Raw genomic sequence first — 23,088 nt, 5'->3', positions numbered from 1 at the left:
GCCATCTGATAGATTGTGAGGATCTTAAATCCATGTGGATCTTCACAATCCCATGAAGACTTCTGCAAAGCTTTTCCTGTATCTGTGTTTTGCTCAATGGAGCCTGGCCTCTGGATATATTTACATCCCAGCAGATTTCTCCTGAGCAGCATTTTACCTAGAGCCATTACAGAACCTGTGAAATGCCTTCAAAGCAACAAGTTCTTTTTATGTAACAGGGCAGTGATGCTCTTCTCTAGAGAATAATCAGGTATTTGTGTGCCAAGGCACAGCATCTCTAGAGATCTTGGAATACAGCTGTTAGAGTATTACATAATCTCTCTTCCCAAGAAAACAAGTAGATAAGAAGTCTATTAGGATTTTTTTTCCTGAGTCCATTAGATTTAAATGCATTTGGCAAGCTGAGGTCTGAATTTGATCTTATGTATAATTAATTTTGTTTGTAGACTTGAGTAGGAAGAATGCTATGGATTAGTTTGGCTTTGATTTGTTTGGGTTTTTTTTTCTTTTCCCTCTGTCCAAAACAAAAGAGCAAAGCCATTATACACAATCTACAGCCAGTTTGTGGCTGACTTAGATCCCTCCTAGCAGTGCCAAAAGGGAATTTGGCTTCAGTGGCTCCCACACCAGGGCACAGGGCTGCTGGTGTGACCTTGGACTGCTCAGATGTTGGGCAAAGCTCATAAAACATTTACAGCCATTTGCTGTCACTAAATTCACAACCAACTTGTTGACTTGTGGCAGAGAGGTCACACAAGAGCTCTGCTTTATTGGAGTCTTTATTGGGATTTTCCTCTGATTTGCTAACAGCTGTATTCCCAGCAAATCTGTACATTAAATCTTTGTTGTGAGTCACTTACTGAAGTGTGATTTGCTTTTCTAGTCAGTAAAGTTCATGAGCTTTTACCCCTTTTCAGCAGAAGGTGGAGAGACTTGCATTGATCCTGGGCTCTGGAAGGGCATTGATTCCCAGCAATGAGCCTGGTCACTCCCAGGGCTGGTCCCACACACACAAACCTTCCTGTTCTGCCTTAAAGTGCCACCAATTTGATGCCAAGCCTCCCCTGAGATGTTCACACCTGTCTGTCTGTCCCATTCCAGGATTCCCAGATGGTAATAGAAGCCTTCAAATCAGGGTTTGAGCCTCCAGGAGACGTCGACTTTGAGGATTTCACACAGCCCATGAAGAGAACAGTGTCTGAATCCAGCCTTTCCAACTCCAGAGGGGATGGGAAGTCAGAACCCAAGTTTGGCAGCAAATCCAAGGGCAAGTTATGGCCATTCATCAAGAAAAATAAGGTACTGATTTGCAAGTTTGAGCTTGGTGCTAGTATGTGTTCTGTCAATAACCTGTGTCTTGTCTAGTGATCTTGGCAAGTGTAGTTTTTTTAAACAGAATTTTAGATTCAGAAAGTTAATAACTGATGTCTTAATATGGTGTTTTGTTGTAGTCTTTGGTTACTTAAGTTTCTTTATAACTTTAATTATTTTTTTCTTGTATAATTTTGTTAATTCTGTTGCAGTTTTAAAATTAATTTAACTTAAGTTGTCACGTCTCTGCCATGGTCCATTTCTGTTCCTAACTCAGAGAAGGAGTTGTAAACCACTTACCTAGTGCCATGTGTGTCAACTAACCTTGTTTCCTGTGGGAAGCTTCAGTGTGGCATTACTGTTTTGACACTCCTCAAACTCTCCTTGGCTTTCCATTTGCGTGGTCTTTCCAGTCTGTGCACTGGGGTCAGCAGGTGGGTGGCTGGGAGCAGGGAATTGCTGGGATTCACTCTGAAGCACAACTAATGGAGCAGAACTAACCGGGCAGTTGACTGTTTAAAAGACCATATTAACTTATGTACCCATTAAACCTTTTTCATCCCACTGTCATACTTTACACTGCATGGCAGCATTTATCTGGGGTTACCAGGACGTGTCAGGGGGACTGGACTCAATCAGGTTTCAGTAACACTGATGGAAGCCCAGAATAGCTTTGTATTTTAGACCCCACTCTTGCTCTGACCCTTTACCAAACCACTTAAATTTGAGTTTTAAAGGGGTTCTCAAGTTTCCTTGTAGTGCTGTTGTGGGAGAGGACTCGCTGTCTGGTGCTTACATCAGTGTAGCCAGAATGAAAACACAACCAGGACTGACTCCTGAGCAAATTCATAGAATGATCTGTACAAGTGAAGTGTGATGCACGTTGCTGAGGTATGATTTGGAAGCAGGAAGGAATGTGGTTTGTTGTTTTCCAGATAATAGAAACGCTACTGGGCACTAAGGTACCTTCCTTATCTGATCCATTTAAATTCAGGTATTTGAAAGCTCTATCCATATGCATTATTGCAGCTGTCCACAGAGCAGAACAGGGCAATTTATGGGGATAGTGCTGCATGGAAGAGTCTGCATGAGCTTCCTTCAAAATATTTTTGTGTTACTCTTCTGTTGCATCACTTACTAATACTTTCATTTATCACAACTCTTCATTTAACACGACTCTTAACTACTGCTTCCTCCCCTCTTTTAAACCATGGCCTTTAATATTTAATTATTTAATTGTTTTTTTCTCTGGATTTCAAATATTGGTTTTGATGCTTATTTTCGTTTTGTGTTTTATCTTTTTATTTTGGTTTTTATTCTGTCACTTCTCCATCTCTTATACGTAGCTTATGTCCCTTTTAACATCCCCCCATCAGCCCCCTCCTCCTCCCCCTGCCTCTGCCTCACCCTCTGCTGTTCCCAACGGCCCCCAGTCTCCCAAGCAGCAAAAGGAACCCCTCTCCCATCGCTTCAACGAGTTCATGACCTCCAAACCCAAAATCCACTGCTTCAGGAGCCTAAAGCGTGGGGTAAGTTCTCCTCTGGATACCTCTCTCTCTCTTTTTTTCTCTCTCTCTCTTTTCTTTCTTGCGCTTTTATTGCACGTTCTGTTATGTAAAAACTTTTGTTTTGTGAACGGTTCCATTGTGTTTTAGCACAACATGCAGACAAATCCAAGGGTTCCTAACATATCAAGCCATTTGTAGTCAAAACCCCCACAATGAAACCACAAAAAGTGCAGTTCCTGGTGGAAATGCCAAATCTGGGTGTCTTGGGGAGGAGGAGCTGAACATCAACTTCTTAGATGAGCATTTTTCAAAGTCCTTAGTTTTTCTCTCTGCAGGGTGCGTTCAGCTCAATGTCTGTGTTAAAAGAGTAAATTAGGAGGGATTCTAGGAGATGATAGCTGTGATTTCAGTTGGTGAAAGCTCAGTCTGGAATGATGTGACATTGTCACTGGAGCAGTGGGAACTTTGTTCCAGTCACTCATCCCGTGGTTCAGGTGCTGCAGTGTTAGTTTGTGTAGGAACTCTGAGTATTGACATAAAAACTGGTGAGAGGAGGAAGGTGAACTGATTCTGGGTGGTAACAAAGCTTTTCCATGGTCCATGTGTGCTTTAAACCAGGGCTGCCAGGTCAGGGGAGACTGGGACACAATTCCCAGCACCACAATGCACAGTTTAAACTCACATTCTGTGTGCAAAAGCTTTACTGGTGCAGCATGCAAACTCCAAATGACAGGAGAGGTTCTGAGGGAGCAGGAGTTGGGATTCCCCTGCCAGCAGCTGCAGTGCAATGTGTTTAAACTGGTTAAAACATTGTGTGGTGGAAAGATGCTGAAAGCCTCCAGGGCTGATTTGGGGGTTCACCTGGGTTTAGGTCACACTGGACCCACATTTTGTGACACATCACCACTATTCCAAGCTCAGTGTCCCTGTCTCCTTTGCTGCTGATAAACCTCAGGCCATATTTCCTTCTTTTCCAGGTCAGCTGCTGTTCCTGTTGCTGACAGCAGCTGTGGTTATATTCATAAACCAATGCTGAAGGGTTTGTGTGGAATTAAATCCTCTCATTGGTGGTCTTCATAAGCAGTAAACAAAATGTCAGGTCCCTGAGATAAAATTTGCCATTTTTCAAACAAAAATAAGACTTTATCTTCCATACATAGCACAATTTCTACTGAAAATTTGCTGGTACAGCATGGCTTTGCCTCCTAGATGAAACCCTCAGAATTATTTTCTCCTCTAAGAATTACAGGAAGGAGACAAAAGTGTTCAGTATTTTTAATGTTTTTCAGAGCAGACAGTAACAGTGAGGAAGTGACTACTTTAAAAAGCCCAAATGCTGCTCCAGGCACTCATTTAGGTCTGAGGATTGGAGCTGTATAAAAGCAGAGATGATTTCCATGGGGAACTTCAGTGGCTGGTTACAAAGAACTGAGAGCAGTGCTGTAAACAATGCACTGTCTCATCTGGTTACAGACAGAACATCACAAATAGAGATGTTTTAAACAGTTTCAGTTCTTTGCTACCAAATTGCCATTTAATGGGACACTCAGAACACAAAAAATCCCATTTCTTCCCATCCCTGTTTCACTGGGGAAGTGGGAAGTTTCTAAGCTGTCCAAAGGCAGGTTCTGAACGTTTCCCTCCTCACCTCAGTTGCAGTTTGGCTCAGAATCTTCTCTCTGTGGTTTTTCCAGGTGGAGGCAGAGTTTCAGTTCTGCTCGTGCAGCAGCAGAGCTGAGGGTGTGCTGGGTGGTGGCACCACTCCAGGAGTGGCACCTGGAGCCCTCCTTGTCCTGGGCACTGCTGGGTCACTCTGGGGTGAGGGCACTGCTGCAGGTCAGGGGGTGTGTGGCAATCTAATGCTCCACAGTGGCATTCAGAGAACAGAATGTTGAAATGAGTATTTCCTGCTTAAAAATACTGGTTTGCAGTTCCATGGGCACTTCACCAGTTTGTATTTCAAATGTATGAATCCCTACTGACTGATTGCTTGGCCATATAAGCAACTATAACTAATTGCTTATCACAGTTCCTGAAGGAAGGCCATTATTTTATATTTGAACTATCTAAGAAATCTAAGCACACCTTAAGAATTCTGCATGCCATATTGTTTTAAGCCCTTTGTGTGAAAGGCAAAGTAATGAGAACAATGACCCATAGTCTTCTCTGGAATCCCTCAAATTTCTGCTGACACATTCATTGAGAATGTGCAAGGAAGGCCTATTGCTAAATCTCCATTTAAACCTTTCACTGTGTTCTTTTGCTATTTCATTTCCTTCCCCTCTCAGCTACCAGGATGTTTGTGTGTAAATACTTTTCCTGCCTGACTCATCCTGAGGATTTGGAGTCCAGTGTTCATACCATCATCTCTCATCCCAGAGGGATGAACTCCGGCCCCTTGGATCATTTAGAGATATGGAGGAGGAGGAGAGGCTGAAAACCTCTGGCAACTTGCTCTGCCTCATTTGGACACTTGTCAAATTCACATTTTAGAGCTCCTTGGTGATTTGTATTTGACAAATGGTCAGACTAAGAGATCATCAAAGCGCCTTATGACCTTCAAAAATAAAATCATTCTGACCAGGCAAAAAGAAAATCAAGAACCACCCACAAATCCTTTAAATTTATCAGGTGAAAAAGAACATTTGATCTGTACATCAGGGAAGCAGCTTTTTGGAAGGTCATGCAGGGACCAGCAGGGCAGCACAGTGTAACAGGAGTTGGAACTCTGGATCATTTCATTTGCTATGAATTGTCTCTGCACTGCTGGGTTTGTTCCTTGGCAGAATTCCACTCCAGGCACCTTCAGTGAAGGTGCCCACAAGGCTCTTTAAGTCTTATTTTAGAGTATTCAGCCAAATTGCCAAGCAGGTGCTCCCTGGATTTCTTGCTAACCTGAGCTCTCAGATCCTACAAAGCCAGGGAAAAAAAGTTTACTTCAGAAAAAATGGGATCACACTCCTTTTTTGCACTGTCTTTGGAAGAGGAAAAGAAAAGTAACTCTTTGACATGAGCAAGTCCTGAGACCGTAGCAGGATAAATTCCAGCAGCAGGAATTGCACATTGTAATTGATCCTTGAAACACAACACAGGAATGGATTCCATGCAACTCCTCCATGAAATCTGGGAAATCACAATGTGGTCTGGAGAGGGGAGAGTGTTTTAGCAATTTCCTTTTAAAATTTTGGTTTAGCATCTTAGGTTGCATTTGGCAAAATCACTGGTGACTGTTAAAACACATTATATAATTAACTATGATATGTTCTGTGCCCAGTCTGGTTTTAATTTTGCTTCCAAACCAAACATCCAATGAATCTTGTTTTCATGGAAGGAAACAGATGCCTGAACAATTCACAACAGATGCAAGGTTAATGTGGAGGCACCAATACCAGTATCAGTGGTCACTGCCAATATGAAATCCTAGTCTGTTAAAAAAAAATTAAATATTTAGGTGCTGACTCTTGTCAGTGTCTATGGTTTTCTAATCACATTTTTGAATTTCCCTCAAAGCTTTTTTCTTCTAATGCCAGCAGCAGAAATGTCCATTATAGAGAATACCATAAAACTGTTAGAGCACTTATTGTGGATCAGAGCTAGGAGAAGGAGAAAACTGTCATACATTTTTTGTGTTTTTTCTAATAGTTGCTTTAAAAGACACCATAAAATTAGTGTAGCACTTCAAATCAACTGCATCTCTTTAGGGAAGTTAAAGCCAGAAGAGCACAAAGAAAGAGGAACCCATTACATAACTTATAATTTCATTTATGCTTGCTCTGCTTTTTCTAATTCCATTTTGAGGACAAAGGAAACTCAGTATTCTGCTGGTTGGTATTAATTTTGTGTTCTTTAATTTTATTGCTGCAGCAGCAGTAACATCAGCACCATTTTTTAAAAGAGCAATCCTCCAAACTAACAACATCCAGGGGTAGAACTTACACCTTTGAATGACTCCAAGTGCTGGACTTGGCTCCCCTCCCTCTCCGCAGGGCCTGGGAAGGGGCTGAGCAGGGAGGATGGTCTGGGAGCTGGGGCAGACATTGCTGCCAGCATCCCGGTTCCATAAAGCACACGGAGGAAATTTTGTGGTTTCCTTTCTAGTGGAAGTTGTTGACTTCATTACAATGTGATTTTATTTCCATTGCACCCGTTGCTGTGTCCCTCCCCGCCCGTCCCCTCTGACACTCTGTGCACTCCTGTCCCTCGACACCCAGCTCTGAATCTGCCCCACTGATCAGTACTTTGGTGTTCTGTGAGCATGCAGAGGCAGCCAGCAAACCACCCCTTCTGCAGCCTGCTCTGCTCCCTGCCCTGGGAACACTTGTTCCAAAGTCTCTCTCTGTGCCAGCTCGGGGACTTTGTGGCGGGTGGGGTCATTAAAGCCGTAGTTTGTTCTAGCACTGAGAGAGATGCCTTCTGACCTTGGTATTTAAACAAGCATTTAAAAATACCACATTTTCTGATCTCTCTGAGCATGCTGAACTCTTAATATCCACCTGGCTCCCCGGAGGCTCCCACTCTGCCCTTTGAGGGTGGTCAAACACCAAGCTGCCTTTTGCTGTAGAAGCAGTGAACGCAGAGGTGCCGCGCTCATCCCCGGTGTAACCAATGTGTGTTTTCTCTTGCTGACTCACCAGCAGACACAGTCTTTGTATATTCACAAAGAACTCATGAAGAGGACTTTAGGGACACCCACGTGTGCCGTTGAGGCTAGGGAATATGTTGTAAGTCTGAGTATGGTGTGATCAGCCCATACTGTTGCTACACAGTCGCTAACCCCACTTACAACGCCGGCCCCAGTGTGCTGTGGGAATGTGCTTTGGCAAAGAGCCGAGGAAAATTTGGTGGGAGGCAAGTGGCAGCTTAAAGTGTGATGTGCAGGAAAGATAATGTCTGCTAGTCCTGGAAATGCTGAAATTGGCACAATTGAAATAGCTGGACCTGTGAAATTGAAAGTGTTGCAAACAGGTTCTGCACATTTATTTTAAATTGTTTAATGAATGCAGTCTTGAGCATCACGAGCCCTGAGGGACAGGAATTCTGTGCCTTGGTTGTGAAGCATTCCCTAGAGCCTTTGGAAGCTTCTGTGAGCTGTCTATAATGATGATAGTTCATGGAATCAAGATATGTGACCTCTAAATCTGCTATTTGGACAAAGCAGAGCATGGGGAGATTGTTACAGGGCCACTAAAAAAAAAAAAAAAAGAAAATAAAATTACCTCTTGGTTGTATGTATGGAAGTCCACTGATTTATTTCAACCCTGTTTTCTGTAAGTGAGGTTAGTGGCCGTGACTGTCCAATAACACATGGACCTGCTGGCTTTCATGCTCTCATGTGTTATTGAAGCTTGTGGCTCTTAGACTCTTCATTATTTTCCCTGCAAGACTAAGCTAGGCTTGGTTTAAATTGACAGCTTGAAACACATTTGCTCATTTCAAGGAAATGTAACTTACTTGATCATTCGGGGGGAGAACGCCGTTGTTCTCCCAGGAGCTGTGAGCAAGTTTCTAGCTGTGAAAAGCCAATAGAATGGGCAAAAGTAGTTATGTAGTGTTTAATGCAGATTTATTTTCAATCTGCTTATATTTGTTTATAGAAATTGAATCACTGTCACGTAAAATTACCGATAAATTTCAGAAATGGAAAACTGAACATGACTTATTTCAGCATTTCATTGTTTCCAGCCTATGAACTGCTTTATTTATACTGGTTATAACAATCCCTGATGTACTATTTGGAAATGCTATTAATAAGTTCTCTATTTTTGTCATACTTAACAGCAAAAGAATTGGGCATACAGTGTCTATAATCCCTTTCAAATTTGCTGAATTTGCAGCAAAAGAATAGCCTTGATGCAGATGATTCTCCGCAGTATTTAGTGCCTTTAGAGTGAGTAGTGTTTAGCCACTAGAGCATGTAGCATACATTTGTGCCTTTTTACAGTGCTTCATAGGTAAATATTTATTCTGCACCATGAGTCTTGTCTGTATCTATGTACAAGAATCTCATTTTGTGCTGATCATGTCTATGCTAAAGTTCACAGGAGTGCTAAAGCAATGATGCAAACACAAGCTGCCTACGCTGAATTTCTTCAGACCATTCTTTCTCCTTCTATGATTGCTCTCTCCAATGGATTGGTTTTGTTTGCTTTATTTTTTTAATGGCCTGTTTAGCTCAGAGGGTGAATTTCTTCATGGCACTGTGATTATTATCATGTGTTTGTTCCCTAATGGACTGGACTGCAGAGGGAAGTGTCACTGCTGCCTTGTCACTGAAGGGTCAGCTCACATGCAGCATTTCAGTTATTTCAAGATCATTTATTTGCCTTGAATGGCTGGCATGTGTTGCTGTAAAAATCCTGGTAACTAATGTAAATTGTTATTTTGGGGGGAAAAAGTAAGTGTATTTTTAAAATCGGCTGCCCACAAGAGGTGTGGAGCCTTTATTTTAAATCCCATCCTAATGAACTGTGTTTTTGCTAGAAATGAAGCATCTGTTTGAGAACATATTGCCAGGAGCTGTTGGTAGTGACAGAGAACTTGAATGGAAAGAGGTTCCTAAGTCTGGCAGCACAAATCCTTGCCTGGAGAGAGGCATTTTCCAGCTTTTACCTTCCAGCTGTTGCTAACACGGAGTGTGTGCTTTTATGCACCTCAAGTTTGTTGGGTAGCTGGAGCATTTCACAACTGCCCCAAGAGCTGGCAGGCAGCTCAGTGCCCCTTGCTGGAGGAGGAGGAGGAGGCTGGGTGGAGTTTGGATTCTCTTTTCTGTCTGGCTTTAGATCCTGAGCAGCAGCTCCCTTGTGCTTGGCACAGAACTGAGCACTGTCAGCCCCTCTATCTCTTGGCAATCTCTGAGCTGCAGCTGCTCTGTCATTTTGCAATGATGGAAGAGGCTTTGGGAATTTTGGTGGTTGAGTGCCCAGGCACAGTTGTTCACCTGGGAGTTCCTGGGGCACCTGCCCAGAGCTGTGTGCAGGTGAGGCAGGGCAGGCTCTGCTCCATGGGCACACTCTGCTTTCAGTCCTGCTTCCCCAGAGTAACTAAAAGATAATATTTGGGCTCTGTCCCAGGAAATGTGGTAACATCTGAAGAATTAGATCATGTATATCATTTAAGGAGGTTGAATAATGTCTTACCATGCTGTCATAGAACCAATTTGGTGTCAGGAGAATAGATGTTTTTTTTCTTCCTCCTTGGGCCTGACCTCGTCCGACTATGGCCAGAGTACGTTTGAGTCTGAGTATTTATTTCTGAATTGTCCAAGAATGTGAAATGGCTTTCTGTGCCTGCCTGGGCAGCACTCTGCAGTCCTCAGGGACAGTCCAGGGGTGTTGTCCTTTGGCTGTAGCCAAGAACCAGGCATTCCCTGGGGGTCCATGGTGCTGGGTGCTGCTGGAGCCATTCCTCTCCTCTCCTCTCCTCTCCTCTCCTCTCCTCTCCTCTCCTCTCCTCTCCTCTCCTCTCCTCTCCTCTCCTCTCCTCTCCTCTCCTCTCCTCTCCTCTCCTCTCCTCTCCTCTCCTCTCCTCTCCTCTCCTCTCCTCTCCTCTCCTCTCCTCTCCTCTCCTCGGTTTGGCTCAGGGCTGACCCCCCCAGAGCCCTTCAATCAAGGGGCTGATGCATTTCAGCACATTTTTGATCTAAAGTGACACCCATGCATTTGCCAGCTGTGAGTTTTTCCCACCTCAGTGCTGGGATGGGAACTCCCAGTGTTGTTGGTGTAGCTGTTGTCAGTCAGTCCAGGTCTGATCTCACCTGTGCCCAGGTCCTGCACTTCCCATTTCTGGCCAGGTCATGGCAGCTGCCCAAGCCCATCTTGTGAACTTTTGCACAGATCTGTTAGTGTGACCCATTTTGCCTTCCAACAGCAAGGGGATTGTGTCATTTTATTGTAACATCAACCTCAAAAAGTTCCTCTTCTACTGATGCATTGTTGTTTTTTCTCTCTCTCCCCCCACCCTGTATCTCTCCAATTTTACATGAAGCTTTCTCTCAAGCTGGTAAGCACATTTACAGCATGCCTGTCCTGTGTTTTAATCACAATTTACTGTGTGTTTAATGTGCACTGTGCCACATGTGACATGCCACTGAAATTAACTGTTAAATTTGTTTCTTCTTTGTGTTTGCTTTTTTTGACATTTATCAGATAAATCTGAATACACAGGTCTGGAGTCTAATAGAGGTGATCAGAATTCAGTCTTCTAATGAGCTGCTAAAAAATTAACTCTAATATATAGATTAGTTTTCACTTTTATAATCTAGGGCTATGAAAATGTAGAACAACAGTACTGAACAATTCTACTACTGTATAAGTATACATTAAAACATTAAAAGAAGGGGAAAAAATTAAAATAAAGGTGTCTGTGCTTACTGGACTTTTTCCAGAGAGCCATGCATGTCTTTCTGTATAAAGTAGCTGCAAAGTTTGCTTTCCATGTCCAGTATTACTGGAAATCTGCATCATTATCACCTACATTTTACAGCCCTATGTAGTTCTTCAGAATAACCAATAATGACATTAATTAAAGTTCTGTAAACCTTAACCTTAACAAGGTTAACTCAATCTGATTTGACTTTGCAAATTGAGAGATACGAGTCTGTGTGAATCTTACATTCCATCTTGGATGCAGCTGGGAAGGTTACTTGAACTATGGTAAGATAAAGATGTCACAGAGCTGGAAAGGGAAGGGGTGAACAGAGCTGGTAAAGCACATTACTGCAGAACTCCATGCACAAGGTACTGTTGTGCTTGAGACACTCCACACCTTGCTGTGTCCCACAGCTTGGCCACATTCCTTTGGCCCTGGAGAGCCCCTCAGCAGCAGAATGTGCCTGGTTTGCTGCCTCACCTTGTGCAAACACACGAGGCAGTGATGGCATCTGAGGACCTCAGAGGCACCTAAGCTGTGTCAGCTTCCAGGTTCTCTTATTCCTCACCAGTTTGTGCCCTTGGGTGCTCTTTCCCTTCCCTGTGAGGGTGGGCAGGCCCTGGCACAGGGTGCCCAGAGCAGCTGTGGCTGCCCCTGGATCCCTGGCAGTGCCCAAGGCCAGGCTGGGCAGGGCTGGAGCAGCCTGGGATAGTGCAAGGTGTCCCTGCCCATGACAGGGAGTTGGAACAAGATGAGCCTAAAGGTCTCCTCCAACACAAATTATTCTGGGATTCTACTCTTATCTTGTGCTTGAACACATCACTGGGGGCCTCTTCTGCTCATGGCAGCTCATCCAGCTCATCATGGGCCACCAGAGCTGGGCCTGGAGCATCCCTGGCAGTTTTGGGTCCTGCTGATGCTCTGGCAGCACAGTGACTTTCTTGGGCTCCTTTAGCAAGGTTGCTTCTCTCTGAAGACCTGTGGTGGGTCTGAGGAATGATGGGGGTGCCTGGAATATGTGCAAACCTCCTTTTGGCTGTTGCCAAGCCACTGTCCTGGGAGTCCACTGCATTTATAGCAGATTTCCACTCATTTTCTTGGTCACAGTGCAAGTGTGCTGTGTAGCTGAGTTAAGCCTTTGCATGTAGGAATAAATCCTCCAAAAATGGCTGACATGGCCTTTCCCTGGGAATTGCAGAAACTGGAAAGATGTGCAGGGAGGGCTGAGATCCATTTTCCCCTCAGATGGAGAAAAGCAGCTTTTTAAAATCTCCTCTTGGATCCTCACTATGCAAGAGCCAAAACTGGGGCTGAGAAAGCTCCTGTTCTCACATGTAGCTTCAGTGCAGAAACTCTTGAAGACTCTGTTTTCACAGTCCTTCATCTTGGGACAATTTGAATCCTAACTCAATCTCTTTCTGCAAGGACACCTTGTGAGCAGCACACCAGAAATAGCACAGCTTTCCCCTCACCTCACTGCTGCAGCATTTCTAAAAACGTAGGCAATGCCCACAGCTTGAGAGGTAGCCCAGGTGTGTTTGTGCTTGAGAGCATGAAATGTGCCCAGCATGTGCAAAAACGGCTCTTGACTCTCCTTTTTGGAGCAGGGGCTCCAGGTTCTGATGGGAAATTCCTGAGCACAGCCTAAAGCTGGAGTGAGGTCACCTCCCAGCCTTGGGGGGCAGCTCCATCAACTCCTGCCTTGGTCTGAAGCATTGTGAGCCAGGCTGCTGGATTTAGTCCAGCTTAGAACTCTTCAATCAGCTTGAAGAATCAAAAATGAGATACCAAAATGATGCTTTTCCAAATTTCACTCTGTTGCATTGTACTAATGTACAGCTGGGGATATTTTCAAGCCTGTCTCTTCTGCTTAGAAATGAGGAGGATATGTCAGAATGTTATCTAGATTTTCCTGTAAGTGCTTGTTTGTTTACAAAGCTGCCTCCAGATGCTTTGCCTTAAAAAGATGTGTGTGGCTTTAGTGTGGATTATCCATAAAATAGATGGCATCACTCTCATATCTGTTGTGATGTGGGAGTTGCTGTCAAGCAAAATCTAAATGTTAAAGAATAAATTAAAATAGATCTCTCCTCTACCAGGCACATCAAGTAATGTAAGCACTGGTAGGACTCCGTGTGGGGAAAGTTTCAGAATCAGCATAACTTTCTTAGTAATTTGTCTTAAATTTGCTTTCTCATTGTCTCACAAACGGAGTTTTAAGTATTATTGCAGAGATGATCAAGGCTTCACTAGAAGCACATGCCATCTTTGGCTGACAGTCACTACAGCAGCAGTTTCCTCAGGCCTGCTCTGTGACTTTGGGATGGAGGAGAAGGTGACCTGTGTGTGGCTGTCCTCCAGCCCTCTGACACTCCACACTTTGGTTTTGAACAGCAGCTGCAGGACAAAGTCACAGAGTCCCAGCACATTCAGTACAGAGCCAAGGTCTAGTGAGCAGCTTGTGTGGCAGTGACTCCTCTAAATCCCTCTCCTCAGAGAGAAATTTGGAGTTTTAGCAGACTGATGGCCTAGCCCTGCTCACAGGCTCTCAGTGGTCCATCAGCTCTGAATTTGGTTACTCAGCTTTGTGGTTTTATCCTTCTATCTCCCATATTCCCCCTTAGAAATGGGACAGGGAATGAGCAGAAGCCAAAACGAGCAAAACCTGCCCAAATTCAGGCTCATGCACAAGAACCTCACTCCTTTATGGTGCAACTAATCAGTATTAATGTGTTCAGTATAGCCCACCCAATCTGCCTCCATTGCCTTCTGGCAAGACAAAAATAGGTGTTACTGTGAAGAAAAGAGTGTGGATGTATTTTATGTGTCATCTATCTGCTATATCAAATGGAGGCAATCAAGAGGAGACATAGCAGAAGGCAGAAAAGGGGTTTTCAAGCAGAATCACACAAAGGTAACCACTGTGGTCTTCACTTTTTTTTTTTTTTTCCCTTGGTTATAATTACAAACTGATTCCATGGCTTTGATATAACTTCTGGTTTTTATGTGAGTACAAGTGAGAGAGGAAAAACTGAGAGACTTTGGCGTGGAATGTGGACCCTGGAAAGTAAGCAGCATGTTTTTTAAATTGCAGAGTCCAGTGGGGAATGCTTCTGTTAGCTTGGTGTGTTCAGGAGAGCCCTGACATAAATGAGCTGTGTTGGACCAGCAGTCAGTCAGCAGTGCACAGGAGAAGTACAACTGTGGCATGGGAATAAAAGCCGGGAACTGTTTTTATAGGAATGCTGTTTGTAGCTGAGTGAAAGAAGGCAGGAAGGATCAGCTTTCCATGAGAAGGGAACACTGTTAAAAAAAAATTGATGATAAAATTGTAGATAAAAATAATTTCTCATCTTTGCTGTTGAATTCTGGAATTCTTCAGCTGATCTTCCATTAGCCACTGTTAGGGAAGCAGGATGTTCCTGGGATCATTTTGAGGGCATCCAGATTCCTCACCATTCAGGGACTGATAACACACTCCAAACAAGAACAATGCTTCAGGCCACTGTGATTTTGCACAGGTTTTTGTGAGCTGCTTTCAAAATGCAATCCCAAGGGATTCTTTCAGACTCTGATTATTAATTTTTTTCCTTATTCCCCCACCCTCCATTCCACTCTGTGCAGGGAGCAGGCCCAGAAGACTTCAGCAATCTCCCACCTGAGCAAAGAAGGAAGAAGCTTCAGCAGAAGGTCGATGAACTGAACAGGGACATTCAGAAAGAGATGGATTCAAGGTGAGTCAAACCCCTGCAATGAAAAGTGAAATTGCACTGAGCAGAGCCCCTGTGTGTGATGGATGTGGGTACATCCCAACAGGAGAGGCTCTTTTGACATGATGGCATCATGGCCTGATCTGTAGCTCAGATTTCAGCAGCAAGATAATGACTCCTGTGCTTCTGTGAATGCTTTTTCTACAAGGCTGCATTTATCATTCTGGCTGAGAATAAGGCTATTTTAGCTACACACTTTTAATTGACTCTGGCAGCCTGTATTTGTGCTTTGTGTTTGTTCACATTCTGTAGTTGCATTAAAGATTCAGCGTGTTTTGTTTGTGAGACACAGAACTTTTCTTCCCTGGAGGATTTCAAGACTGGTCTCTTCCTAAATACTGCTTTGCATTTGTACACATGTGCCTACATTTCGTGTCAGCTTGCTTTCAAGAACCTATTTATTTTGCCTACTAACCCAGAATTTCTCCTTTATATTTTCTGTCATGGATAAGAAAAGAAAATTGCACATGGTTATATGATTTCTTATTGCTTTGGTTTTTTCTTCTGTGGTAACTTAGGTTTTTCTTTCTGTTCTGTATTGATTCTGAGGTAACCCAACACTAAAATCAGATATGGAATTGCAGCAGAGTGAAGTTTAAATGAAGACAGTTTATGATGGAGAAAAATAGCACCAGCAGTTAAATAAGAGTTAAACAAACAGTAATAATTGTGAGTCATATGTTTGCAACATTGTCCCTTAGGGCTTCAGGCACAGAGCAGTCCCACTTCCTTGCCACCCACTCTTTTTCCCAGTTCCACACACACAAGGCAAAGGCACAGGATTCCAATTGTCAAGAGTTTGGTGGGAAACTCTAAAGCATAAAGAGTGTTAACTTGAGCCCTGGGACTCTCATTAACCTCTCTCCCACCAGCTAATGCCTAGAGAAAATCTGAATAGTTGTGCTAAAACCAGCCACAATTCCATTTTCAGCTCTGAAATGTCCATCAGCAGCTGAGAGGAGCTGCCTTGGGACTCGGCCGGACATGGGGTCACATTTTGTAGCCTCAAGTCCATCTGTCTGTCCCTGTGCTGTGGCAAACACAAACCATCTGCAGCCAGCTTCCTTTTAAGCAGTGTGAAACAAATAAATATCTTTCAGATTATTTGGGTTGCTAAAGACAAGCTGCAACAAGCAGGGTGAGAATTTCTTGTTTGCCCTCCATTTGTGTTATTGATACATCTTTGTTCCACTTTCTCAACTGGAGGTCAGCCCATGATGGATGATAATGATTCAACTGTTTGTCCATGCCCTGAAAACTGGGAAGATATTAGTCTAGGAAGTTGGAGCTGTCATAGATTGCAATGGTTGTGAGATTTATTGTTATTATTTTGCCCAGGGGAGCAAGTAGGTACTGTTGTAGTACATAAAAATCCGTGTCAGGCTAAAAATCAATATCAAATATCTTCCCATGTTGCAGGTAACTCACTGTTTTTTATCTCTGACAATGTAAATTCTCTTCTGGCAAATCATTTTACTGTTTTTTTTTCAATGGCTGGTTCTATACAGGGCAAAAACCCCATCTGGGTGTTCTCAGTTCCCTTTGTAACAGCTTAGGTTGAACCTCAGAGTGAAGAACAGACAGTTTACTAAAGGCATTTATCCCCAGCTGCACTAAATGTGTTTGGTTTTTGTTGTGCCCCTCAGAGATGCCTTAACAAAGATGAAAGACGTGTACATCAAGAACCCCCAGATGGGAGACGCAGCGAGCGTGGACCACAGATTGGCAGAGCTGGGGCAGAACATTGAAAAGCTGCGGTTAGAAGTGCAGAAATTCGAGGTATGAGAAGAAGACATTTCAGTAAAAAGCAGCTCAGCAAATGCTCAGGTCTGAGCAGGACCTTCCTGGCTTTTCCAGATGTGTTGATGCACTTTGGTGTGTGAGGGCAAGGGCTGTGTGAGCACTTGCATTAATTGGGGTCTTTGAGCTGATTTGTGTAACACAAACATGAACATCTCCTGTGGCAGTCAGCCCACGGTTAAATTTGCCACAGGAAACAAATTGTGCTAAGTGGAGGTGAAGAAAAAATGTGGTGCTCTCTGGACTGCCCAGAGGGCTTCAGATGCTTATTTAATTAATTAAATAGATTGAAGCACCATGTTACAGATGTCTGTGGAAAATCAGAGTGACATAAATGCAAAGCACCATTTAGAGACTAACAGCAAGACGGAAGCCATCAGATGAAATATGTTTTGAGGAATAGTCTGCCATCAACAGGAAGCTGCTTAGTGATATAAAATCTCCAGAACAGAAGGGGAGTGTTTGGAATATATGAAGCCCATTATAGTTACATGAGAAGGATTAGACAGCTGAGAAAAGACTTCACTTTCTACATTATGCTTTGAACATAAACAGATACAGCCCATTAATTTCAGATATGGTTTTACTATCCATTGCTTTCCTCCCCGTTTGAAATCAGTGCCTCTTTCATTCTCCCCAGCTTTTGTTCTTGTGCATTCAGCAGTTGCTGAGTTTCTGGTGTCACTCAGACTGCTCTAAGCAGCCACACATCATTTTACATGGTTGTGACTGGAGCAGCATCATCTCCTGCTGGCTGTTACCTGCTTCTCTCTCAGGGTGTTTCCAGGACCCAGTGCCAAAAAAAAAGTTACCTTTTCAATAAGTGTGTTTTTCAGCAAGACAATCCAGAATTTGAACAACATAAAGGAAAACATGAACATGCTTACAAACCAGTCTCTGCTCTGTAGCCTGGGTGTCAGGGTGAGCTCTGTCTGTCTGTCTGGCAGGGCTGGCTGGCGGAGGTGGAGGGGCGGCTGCCGGCGCGGAGCGAGCAGCCCCGGCGCCAGAGCGGGGTCTACGAGGCACAGAACGCATCGGGAGTGAACAGCTGTGCCCAGGACAGGGAGAGGTACAGTATCTGAACGGGCTGGGGCTCAGCAGAGCCTCTGCAGGCACAGCCAGGGCTCTGCAGCCTCAAATTGCTGCTTTCTATGATGAGCTGTGTGACAGCCCCCTCGCTCACTGCTGTGAGCCACTGCGTTTTTACAGCTTTTAATGGTAAAAATGAGGGTTCTCACTTATCTTAGCCAGCTCCAAGCAAGCTCTGGAGTCACTGAGCTGCTCCAGCTGGAGTTGCTCCCCTTGCCCCATGCCTGGAGACCGAGTGGCTCTCTCTGCTGTTGAGGTTGGTTGCTATAGTTGCTGTGTTTTTCCTCTCTTGAGCAGCCCCGATGGCAGTTACACAGAAGAGCAAAGCCAGGAGACTGAGATGAAAGTACCTGCAACAGACTTTGATGATGAGTTTGATGATGAAGAACCACTACCCACCATAGGAACGTGTAAAGCTCTCTATACATTTGAAGGTATCACTCAAACTTTACCCTCATTTCTCTGACTGTGGCCGTGCTCATAGGGGTCCGAGGAAGAGGGAAGAGATGAAGATCTGACTCCGTGTTTCAGAAGGCTGGATTTATTATTTTATGATATATATTAAAACTATACTAAAAGAATAGAAGAAAGGCTTTTATCAGAAGGCTGGCTAAGAATAGAAAAAGAAGGAATGATAACAAAGGCTTGTGGCTCGGACAGAGCCTGAGTCAGCTGACTGTGATTGGCCATTAATTAGAAACAACCACATGACACCAATCCCAGATGCACCTGTTGCATTCCACAGCAGCAGATAACCATTGTTTACATTTTGTTCCTGAGGCCTCCCAGCTTCTCAGGAGAAAAAATCCTAAGGAAAGGTTTCTTCAGAAAATATCATGGCTACACTCTGACTGGGCTTTTTCAAGTTTATATACCAAGGGCAAGTGGGAAACCTTCATTAAACCTTAAATAGCCAAAGGACAAGTGAGGATCAGGTGTGATTATTTAGAAAGGCACCAAGACAGGGATTTTTCTCCTGTTGCACAGGAGCTCTACAAGAGAAAAAACCAAATCTCTGCTGTCAGGGTCACATTTCTGGTTCTTTATGTACACACTGCTGCATCCTGAATCACAAGCTCCTGTTCTGGCTGCCAGTGATGCACCAAAAGCTGTGTCCACCCATGGTCTGAGTTACTGATTCCTGCTGTGCAGCACAGCCTGAAGTGCCTGTTGCTGTGTGTTTCAGGTCAGAATGAAGGAACAATCTCAGTAGCAGAAGGAGAGATGCTCTATGTCATAGAAGAAGACAAAGGGGACGGGTGGACGCGGATCCGAAGGAACGAAGATGAGGAGGGCTATGTCCCCACGTCCTATGTTGAAGTCTATTTGGACAAAAATGCCAAAGGTGCTATGACCTATATTTAATGCTATTATTATTGTTTTATTTGCTTTCACAGAGATAAACCAAGCCTGAAGCTGCTCTGTGTTGCAGATAGAGCCTTTTAAGAGTCTGTACAATGCCACCAAGTGCATTATTCCGTATGTGGACTAATTATGGCTTGTTGTACTGCAAAATGTGCTTTTCTTGCTCAGAGAGGGGTAGTGTGGGGGACTCCTGAAAGCAGAGGGGAAATGCAGCCTTGCCTGGACAGTGTTTGCTCAACTGTCACTGCCATTGCATGCCCAGCTTAGTGCAGGAAGCACAAAGCCCTTTGGGATCCTTCAGGCTCCCCTCAGATACCCAGGGGCATCTCAGACTGTTTGTCCCAAAGTCACTCGGTGGAACTTTATGGAGGGAATATTTAGACTGCTGGTTTGTGTCTGTGTGGGAGCTTTTCAGAGCCTGTTGTGTTCTGGGGACCCTTTGGTTTGAAAACTGGTGGTAATTTAGTTTAGTGTGTGTGGAAGGGGAAGGAGAGATCTTGCCAAACCCCTCCACACAGCACTCTGTGGTCCCTGATAAATGGGTAAAACATTGAGAAAGCTCCTCTGTTCTTTCCCACCTTGCTACATTTCAGATGTATTTGCTGTTGCAGATGACCAGAACTAATGGTTTAATCTTTTGCTTACTTGACATCAATGGAGACATTCAGAGTTTGGACTCTGTAAGCTGCTGTTTATTGCTTTTAATTCCTCCCAAATATTTTGTGTAAGGAAGCAGTGCTGCAGGGCAGACCTGGCTGGAGTAAATGCCACTGCTGAACACCTGGTAATGGGATACACTGAGAAATCAAAAGATTTTAGCCCTGTTTCAAATCAGGATGTGAGAATTCCATTGTGTTAAATAATTTGTGTTTATTCAGCCACCTAATCCTTCAGATTATTGTGTTTCCTAGACTTGAGAGTTCTTGATGTGAAACAAGTGGCTTCATCCAAGTCAAAAGCAAACTGAACCATTTTCTTTGGGGTTTATGGGCAGCAGGAAGAGAGGACTAGGACTGTACCTATAAACCAGCACTGAAACCTGAGCAGTTCAGAGTTGGGTTGGGTGTTAATTGGTGCAGTGCCTTGTCTGGGCCTTGTTTTATTTTGCCATAATACAGTAGTTTTATGTTCCTGTTGGCAAATACATGCTCAGTTAAGATGCAAAAGAGTGCAAAAAGTTTAGCCCCCTCTGTTGGTTTTTATTAACCTTTGAAAGATGGATCATCCATTCCCCTCTATATCCAGATCAAGGCTGAGGGATTGGAAATATGGAAACACAGACTGGTTTGGGTTGGAAGGGACCCTCTCATTCCAACCCTCTCCATCAGATTAAAAACACAAACTGTGCCAGGGTGAAGGCTGATACAGCTGCAGCCATGTCTGTAGCCACAATGGAGGTTTTTCAGATCATTTAAAGCTTTTCCATTAATTTTGCTGGATTTCAGGAACAAAATCAAACAGATCTGTGAATATCTAATGCATGGGAACAACAATGTTTACCTCTTTTATTTCTCAAGTCTCTGGTTTCAAAGAAAAGCTAAAAGAGAATGCTTCAAAGAATGCAGCATAAAGATTTGGAGGAAATGCTGCTGTGTTTAAAAGGTGAACTTTGCTGCAAGCTGCAAATTGATTTTTAAGGTATTGGTAGAAGTGACTTGATTCAGTCCGTGAAATAGAAGCGATGACATTCTTGAAGATAACATTGTAAATACTAAAGCTTTGCAAACTGTAGTAATCCTTTCCTGTTTTTGGAAGGAAGGTTGAGCAGCTGGCACCACGAAAGGCTGGTGGCAGAAGGGTGGGAGCTCAGAGCAGCCCCTGTGGCTGTCCCAGCCAGCAGAGCCATCCCAGCCCTGGCCCAGCCTTTCCTGCCTGGCCAGGCTGTGTCTGTGCCATGGGCAGCCCAGTGCCACTCTCAGTGCTGGTGAGAAGCTGCTTTTCCACTCAGCTGGAGCCTGTGTTGTCAGGGCTGTGCTGCAGAGCTGAGCAGGACAGGTAAGTTGTGTGCTGCAGGTGCCCTCCTGATCACAGTCTGAGAGGAGCCAAGCTGGGTCTGTGCCCTGCGTGTCCCTGTGTGAGGGCTCCTGGTGACATTTACAGGGATACCTCTGCTCAGAGGGTGTTGGCAAACCTGTCACAAAAAGAACAGTAATGCCTATCTTGTTTTGCCTTTTTTTTTTTTTTTTTCCAGATGTGCACAAACCACTTCAGAAAATCTCTGAGTAGGTTTGCATAGGCCTGTCCACCCTTTATTCTCCTGGTTTGCTGCTACGGTTGTTTTAAGAGCTCTGTTTGAGAAGGTTTTCTTTAGAAGAGATGAATGCACATGTCACATCTCCATCACTGAAAGACTTTGTTAGGTACCAGGCTGGCTCTGAAATGAAGGTGCTGCCCTGACTGTGTCCGTTTAGTGCAAACAGCACCGTTGTCCTTCTGAATAGAAAGGAGAGCTGCAGGCTCTGCTCCCCTGGGATTCCTGCAGGAGGCTGCTCTGTGCACACCTGGGTGTAGCATCTTGCAGGGCTTTTCTGTACCTGTCTGGTGCTGAGAACTCAAACACAGGAGCTGGTTGGGCCTTTGAGCTCGAGACTGACCCCCCCCGTGTCACTGACCATGGTACCTCATCATCTGCTTGGCAACAAAACCCTTTCACTGAGGGATCTTGTGAAATCCTGTGACACAAAAAGCCCTGCATGGAGTGCCCAGCTCTGTGCAAACCCTGCACTGTGCTGTTCCTTCCAGCCACAGCCTGGCTGTTTGTGTGGGTGACATGCAGGAGTGGAGGTTGAACTTCTTGATAAAATCTATTTTGGAGCTGTGGGCTGATGAGCATTTTGGCTCCTGTTCCCCCTCACCTCTGATGATATCAGTTTGCCCAGATTATGGGCAGCTCTGGCATTCCCAGTGCTGCAGCTCTGCTCTTTGCTGTAACCATCATGCAGAGCTTTGACTTATATAAGTAAATAGGTAAAAGTTAACCATGCTGATGCACTTTTTATCTAGGATATATCTGATTATTTAATGCTTGCCAAATTATTTAGGAATTGGTAATTATAAACTGGACTGTGGCTTTTAAAAATCCTTTTGTTAAATATGTGCCCTTAGTTCTCCCAGTATATATAAAAAATTGTATATAACATAACTTAAAGACTAAAGTTACTTGAATTTGAATTGTTTTTATCCTTTTATATGTGTATAAATATAAATGGTTTTATAGGCTGTTCTTCTGCTTAACCCAGCTGTTTTGGTAACTGCTCAGTCCCTCTGATGTTGATAAGTGTTTTTGGTTACTCAGCTGCCTGCACCTGGACTTGCACAGGAGCTGCTGTTGTGTGTTAAGGTTTGTTCAATCTGGCCAGTGTGGTTGTCTTGTTTCTATTCTTATTTTTTAAAGAATCATCATCTGTCAGGAATCTCTTTATAGCTTGATGTACCATGGTGTCTTCTTCTAATAAACATTATATTTTCTCATTCCTGTGAGGTTTTGGTTTTTGAGTTTTTTTAATGACAGTAACTAGTAGATGGCAATGATTAGTGGCAAAAAATAGTGGCTCCTAAGGAACAGCAAATAGCCCAGACCTGCTTCTCATTCTAAGCACAAATGCAATTCTTCTCAAGAAAAAATATTTTATTGTGGCTCTTTGGAAACTTCTTTGTGCTGTCATTTGGAAGGATTTGATGGAAGTGGGTGCAAAGGGGGTGAGAAGGTTCCCCCTGGTTTCTCAAATGCAGAGGAAGTTTGGACTCATCCCGTATTCCCTTGGATACAGCAGTTTGGGCCAAATCACGTCCTGGATTGTGGCTTCACTTGGCCAGAGGCAAAACTTGTCCTCAGCCCCCATTCTGTGGGAACAGGCATGGCCAGAGGAGGCTTGGGC

The 23,088-nt window shown here is 43.9% G+C and overlaps 1 protein-coding gene across 18 annotated transcripts in view; it reads left to right on the top strand.

Annotated features, from left to right (window-relative positions):
* Window positions 1-23,088, top strand: part of FNBP1 (formin binding protein 1) — a 92,894-nt gene that overhangs the window by 66,257 nt on the left and 3,549 nt on the right. The window contains exons 9-19 of one of the 18 annotated variants that reach the window (XM_059486406.1): window positions 1,102-1,299; window positions 2,247-2,273; window positions 2,688-2,840; window positions 7,454-7,540; window positions 10,803-10,817; window positions 14,811-14,920; window positions 16,603-16,735; window positions 17,704-17,825; window positions 18,140-18,279; window positions 19,032-19,190; window positions 21,402-22,681. In XM_059486406.1, the coding sequence (XP_059342389.1) occupies window positions 1,102-1,299; window positions 2,247-2,273; window positions 2,688-2,840; window positions 7,454-7,540; window positions 10,803-10,817; window positions 14,811-14,920; window positions 16,603-16,735; window positions 17,704-17,825; window positions 18,140-18,279; window positions 19,032-19,190; window positions 21,402-21,436 (1,179 nt within the window). In that variant the 3' untranslated portion in view covers window positions 21,437-22,681. The other 17 variants (XM_059486411.1, XM_059486409.1, XM_059486407.1 and 14 more) reach the window with 17 other exon arrangements.

Source organism: Ammospiza nelsoni, chromosome 20 (genome assembly GCF_027579445.1).
Source record: "Ammospiza nelsoni isolate bAmmNel1 chromosome 20, bAmmNel1.pri, whole genome shotgun sequence".
Lineage (NCBI taxonomy): Eukaryota > Metazoa > Chordata > Aves > Passeriformes > Passerellidae > Ammospiza > Ammospiza nelsoni.
This window is presented reverse-complemented; position numbering and strand designations above follow the sequence as displayed.